Source organism: Leptodactylus fuscus, chromosome 8 (assembly GCF_031893055.1).
Source record: "Leptodactylus fuscus isolate aLepFus1 chromosome 8, aLepFus1.hap2, whole genome shotgun sequence".
Taxonomy (NCBI): domain Eukaryota; kingdom Metazoa; phylum Chordata; class Amphibia; order Anura; family Leptodactylidae; genus Leptodactylus; species Leptodactylus fuscus.
The window spans coordinates 68,668,169-68,674,362 of record NC_134272.1 but is presented as its reverse complement, the minus strand read 5'-3'; the positions used below and the strand labels follow the sequence as shown (position 1 = coordinate 68,674,362).

The 6,194-nt window shown below is 37.6% G+C and overlaps 1 protein-coding gene across 1 annotated transcript; it reads right to left on the bottom strand.

Moving 5' to 3' along the window:
* Positions 1 to 1,822: 1,822 nt before the first annotated feature.
* On the bottom strand, positions 1,823 to 5,889 carry EVX2 (even-skipped homeobox 2). The gene is made up of 3 exons (XM_075285274.1): positions 5,466 to 5,889; positions 4,070 to 4,332; positions 1,823 to 2,434 (listed from the first exon to the last, which is right to left on the bottom strand). Exons 1-3 carry the CDS (start codon positions 5,887 to 5,889, stop codon positions 1,823 to 1,825), a joined length of 1,299 nt encoding a protein of 432 aa, XP_075141375.1.
* Between the last annotated feature and the right edge of the window lie 305 nt (positions 5,890 to 6,194).

Here is a 6,194-nt window from a genome sequence, read left to right as displayed (position 1 = left end):
CAGTGCTAGACTCTCTCTCTCTCGATCCATAAATTATATATTTCATAAAATAAAACAAAAATCTATTTTGATTGGCAGATTGTAATAGAACATTAACTTATCATAGAATGGTTAAACAAAATTCAAGTAAATTGTCCTCGATAGTTTTTTTTTCCCGAGAAATAATTTGTATAAAATAACAGTAATAATAATAATAATTAAAAAAGTAGGAAACACTGGCTATGTCCAGGCTGCATAATATAACAACCTGGCTGTTCTGGCTAGTGGCATGTAAGGGGGAAGGAGGGGAGACCAGTGTCAGCTATACAAAGGTAGTGCTAATGTATAGAGGGGGGAATTGTCTGTTTATCTGTCTGTGTATCTATCCTTCACTATATATACGTGTGTGTTCTTTAAAATATATATATATATATATATATATATATATATATGTATATATATATATATAATCAATTATATGTTATATTATATATATATATTTCATCAATTATATATTATATATATAATCAATTATATAATATATTATATAAATATATATTAATATATATATATATTATAGAATATATACTAACATATATTTATTATAGAAATATATATATATATTAGATAGATAGATAGATAGATAGATAGATAGATAGATAGATAGATAGATAGATAGATAGATAGATAGATAGCTTTCCGCTATGGGCCGAAACAAGCAAGTGCAAGTTGTCTGTGCCTGCTGCAGCCCTGGAGAAGATCTCATTATGTGAGGAGTGAAGTGGCTCTGCGGGGAACATTATGGAAATCTGTAGGTTTGATTTAATGAGCCTTGTTCACACTAGTGGAATATCAACTTTAAGGAGAAAAGTCTGCCCAGGGTGTCCGAGCATTCAAAATGAAAATTGCCAATTTTGATGATAGTAGCTGAGGCTTTCTTCAGCGAAATGACTCCAGGTAAGGGATGTAGCATTAAATAACATACATCCTATGCACCAAGAACAATGTTTTATGTACCAGGCCTCTTATCTGTCTCTCCTAATGACTTCCCTTAGCGGGTTGTTAGTACTTGACAGCAGGTCTCTATGCGGGGAACTTTCCACCAATTCTACATTCAGAGGAGGTCCATCAGAGAACATGATTGGCAATTTTCGTCATAATCTACACATTATTAGCATCAGAATTGACATGGCAATAACACTGCTAGTTTGTGATGTGCTTTCCAAAGTTCAGGGAACTCCCTGCAGGTAATGGGGTTTGGGAAAGCAAATTTGTGTTACCCAGTGGTAACTTGGCAAGGCCAATCCGCCTCCTCGTGTTACCAGGGGATATCATTCATCTTCTTCTGCCCAGCTAAAAACTTTCCCTGTCCCACTTTACATGCCCTATCTCAAGATTCAAGTATTTTCCAGATACAAAGTAATTCATCAAAATAATGTAAAGCTTGGTAAGGATAAAGCGGCAGCCTAGAAAATAAGGCCAGCAGTAAATAAAATGATCATGTCACCCAATGACCACATACAATAATAATAATAATATAGAAAACAAAACCGTCAGACAACTGTATTGGACAATGTGAATACAGATCAAGAGACAAAATGTACGAAAAAAATAAAATAAAGTAAAAATAATGAATGTGTACAATTCTTCTCATCTTGGAGTGCACTTCAGTCCTCAGAATACAAGGTCCATCCCGGGAATTCATTGAAATCAAATATTTCAGAAAAGAAAGGCGCCCCCATTATATTTCTAGGTGTTATAGGGCCAGTCCATTTTGCAGGGGTCAGTGCAGGTCAGGTGTATGGGAGGGGGAGGTAGGGGTAAGATGTCTGGGGGGGGGCAGTTATCTGGTCAGGGGGGTCTCCTCTCTTTGGTCCGGGGGGGTAACAGACGTTTTGCTGAGGACTGCTGCAGAATAGGGGAGGAAGCTGCTCTCCGACCTCTGAGAGGCAGCAGTGCAAGTGAAATCCGAGCCCCTGCTGGCGGAGCCCAGTGCTGACGCCGTCTGGTTACTGTGGCAACTGAGGCAGGAGCAAGGAGTGGATCCGGGGGCTGAGGCTGCAGCAGCTGCCGCAGCAGCGGCCGCAGCAGCCGCGGTACTGTTGAGCCCGGCCGGGGACTGGTAGAGACCCGGATGTCTGAAGCTACAAAGCAGTTCTGGCCTGGAATACGGATGAGAAAGGGCACGGAAAGTGTCCAGAGGGCGGATGGACGTAGCAAAGGGGGAAGCCGCGGCCGCTGCAGCCCCAGAAGCCGCTGCTGCAGCCGCTGCCGCAGTCACCCCCACGTGTGGATAGTAGTGTAGAGGCACATGAGAATGGAAAGGGTAAGGAAGGCTCCCCGTGGCCGCAGCGTGGGTCATCATGTAGGTGTAGAAGCTAGGGTCCGCAGGGTGAGGCCAAGACATGGCCAAGCGCTGCCTCTTGTCCTTCATCCGCCGGTTCTGGAACCAAACCTGGACACAGGAGAGAATATATATTGTTACACTTAGCAATATACAAGTAGATATAAAAGACCCTGCTGGATATTGTCACATAAAATTGTTACTTATTGCAAAGTGCTAAAGGACTACTCTCCTAACCTCAAAATACTAATACAATATACCTTCTATATTTACAGATTTACAATATATATATATATATATATATATATATATATATATATATATATATATATATACTGTACATATATATAAATGTAGAAAGTTTAACGAGAAATATATATATATATATATATATATATATATATATATGTATTAGACAGAGATAAATGGAACTAAACTATTGATCAGGGGACACACTATATTCGGCACTTCCTATCAGTAATCTCATTGTAGACCCCAGCAGTCATCCTCTCCTCATCTTACCCCGACCAGACTACAATAAATTGCATTTTCCTGCACATCAAGTGCAGATCTGTAGACTTTAGCTGTAGTGTTCCCTTTTAATGCTGAGCTGCTCTGCTAGGTGTATATATATACTTGAGGCCCTCAGGAGAAAAGCTGTCAAACAATCTTTCGGTTCTTGTTTTCGTCCCTAAATATAGGATCATGTCCTTGTAAAAAGGAAACTTGACTGACAACGTTTTTAATACGGCCGACAATACATTGACTCTTTTATGTGTGCAGTGACCTTTTATGTTTCTTTAATTTTATTTTAATTCTTCCTTTTCATGCTAAGCTTGTATGACTGCTGACACTTGTGGTTCTTTAGGTGGATTTGCACACCAACATTTTCTTTGTATGCTTTTAGAAAAATTAATATTTTTATAATAATGGCAGACAAATATTTTTATGAATACAAAACAGGGTTTATTTGCTATATCTATACTAGAACATTATGGAATATTTTTAAGAATAATTATATACATATATATATAATATATGTATATATATATATATATATATATATATATATTTTAAGACACATATTATAATATATATATATATACATATAAATATATATACACACACACACAATATATATATATATATATATATATATATATATATATATATATATATATATATACAGATAGATAGATAGATAGATAGATAGATAGATGTAGTAGTAATTATATAGTAACTCATGGAGACTTTTCTTTTGTCATTCACACACATTTGTCCTAAAACTTTACTTATTTAACCATTACCTGCCCTGTTGGCTATCCAGGTCATTTGACTCTCACTATGTATAATTTCTGTCAGCAGATTTCCCATCCAGTGACCCAGATTACTGTCTACATATAATTTCCATTGCTCAGTCATTTCCCCACCATCAAGCACAGTCTATACATCTATCTAGTATATATATATATTTAGATAGATAAAATATATTCTCTAATATTTGCACACATATTATTCCAGTGCCAGATTCCTTTAAATCCCCCGTTTGCAGCCTGCAATAATTTATTGCTCTAGCTCTGAGACTTGCTATGAAATGTTGCAGTTAAACCCCTGGGACTGGATATTGTTCAGTTGCAGAATTTTACTAGGGAATGTTCCCATAAATCCGGCGCCTGGACCCTTCATTAATACAGGGAAAAGGAGGTGACATCTAGACGACACAAGGAGATCTCCCATGCCTCTTACCTTAATAGTTGTCTCCGGGAGGTTGAGGGCAGCTGCCAGCTCACATCTCCGGGGCCGGGACACATAATTCTCCCGGTAGAACTCTTTCTCCAGCCTTGCGATCTGTTCCCGTGTGAATGCTGTCCTGTATCGTCGCACCTGGTCAGCAGCTGAACTGGAGCTCCCCACGGGGTTATTACTACTGCCCAGACTGCCTAAGCCAGAGCTGGTGGAGGAGCTGGTGGTGCTGGCCACTGAGCCACTCTCTGCAAAACAGGGGACACCTCATATAAGTTTTCTGCAGGTCTTACATATGACAAGGATGATAATATCAAGGCTTCTCTAATAATAAATTAATCAATTGGTGTGTATTTAAATATATGCATAGGGTGTGTGTATAATATATATATATATATATATATATATATATATATATATATATATATATATATATTAGAGTGTGAATATATATACATACATATATTTTATTTATTTTTGTAGGGGGCGGTATATATATATATATAATATTATTTTATATGGGGTAGTTACATATGAAGACAACTTTCATCCAGTCAATCAGCAACTAGCAAGTTATATAATAGTGAGAATTTTTCCTAACCATCAGAAAATATTTAATAAATTGTAAAATTGTATTAATTTTTATTTCTTCTTGTCAGAAGAAGGATGGCAAAGTAAATGAAATATGAAATGCATTAAAACTAAATATAAAATGTAAATAATTAAATATTACATATCTACAAAGTAAAGCAACAGAACACGAAATGTAAGAGAATAAAGTGGCAGAGAAGCCATAGAGGAAGCGCTCTAATACTCCAGGGAGGATTCAGCTGTACAGTATAGTAACTTTACCAAACTGTATTAGTAATAAATGCATTAGACTATGGTATTACTGGACTATTACTGGACTTACTACTGCTTTGTGCCTTATCGATTACCATGGGAGAAAGAATCAATAATCGATTGCTGGTATCATCGCCCAGGTGTTTACCTGGTAGGAAGTTTCTTTATAAAGTCCCGTAAATAAAATACAATCTATTCTTTTTAATTTGTTTAAATATTTCATTGTATACATTGCTCTTTGTGTGTTTGTTCTGTTTATGTGTGACCAAGGCACATAATAAGTTACACCCTATAAGCACTTAATTATATAAAATACACCTTTCCTGCAAACATAGCAAATATTTGTTGTCCATTCACATAATGTTGATGCAAACCGGATCAAATGTCTATGATGAAGATGTTTAATGTTTTCTTAATTATATCGAATTTTTAAAAAAATATCCCAAAAATATCCAATTTCTATGTAGTGTGCATATTGTATTGTACGTAGAAAGTCATCAGCATGGGTGTAGATGAACTAGGATAATGTAGGTGAAGCTATAGGAGAGCTCCTTACCTTTGCTGATGCTGTCCTTTAGCTGGGTACCACTCAAGCTGTTGGGGGACCGCAGGGCTGAGCACCCCACCTCCACATCACTGCTCATATCTGCCTCTGAAGCCACGTCTGAATACTGGTTTATCTTCTTGCCTCTGTCAGATCCAGAGAGGTCTGATGCGTTGTTAGGTTCACTGTTGGGGTGAGAGATGCTAAACAAAGTGTCTATCTCAAATTTGCCTTTGCTGGGTATGTCCCCTATAGATCCATGCATAGAGGCAGAAGTTAGCCTGGGACTCAGGCGAGCATTATGATGAGCATTTTCCAAGGCCTCCAACACTGCATTCCCAGCTGAGTCGGATAGATTGGAAAGCCTTTTGCCTGTGGTTGGGCTGTGTAGACCTCTTTCCATAAGAATCATCTCTTTTCTTATCCTTTCCATCATCTCAGCTTTTGTGAGGAGGGAAACCAGTGAGAGTAGAAAGCAGGCTCGGTGCTGTAGTGATGATGATGATGTGCCTGCAGCAGGGGCCAATTCACATGCAGCCTGCCAGTGCCTCTAAATATTATCTTCTCCTTGCGTAAAAATTGTAGGATGCCAAAGCGATGGAATGACTGGTCAAAATGACCCATACATCCTTCCCAGCCAGAAATGTCATTCATCAAAAGCTAGGGCTCGTCATTAAGGTATGAATGACGCTGTGTGTGAATAATCATTTATTGTAACAGTTTTATAAGCAAATAAATACA

Coding starts and splice junctions, on each gene's coding strand:
- EVX2 (XM_075285274.1), bottom strand. CDS start 5,889: ATGATGGAAAGGATAAGAAAAGAGATGATTCTTATGGAAAGAGGTCTA. Junction 4,333..5,465: donor AAAGGACAGCATCAGCAAAG/GTAAGGAGCTCT, acceptor AACTTATATGAG/GTGTCCCCTGTTTTGCAGAG. Junction 2,435..4,069: donor TCCCGGAGACAACTATTAAG/GTAAGAGGCATG, acceptor TCCTGTGTCCAG/GTTTGGTTCCAGAACCGGCG.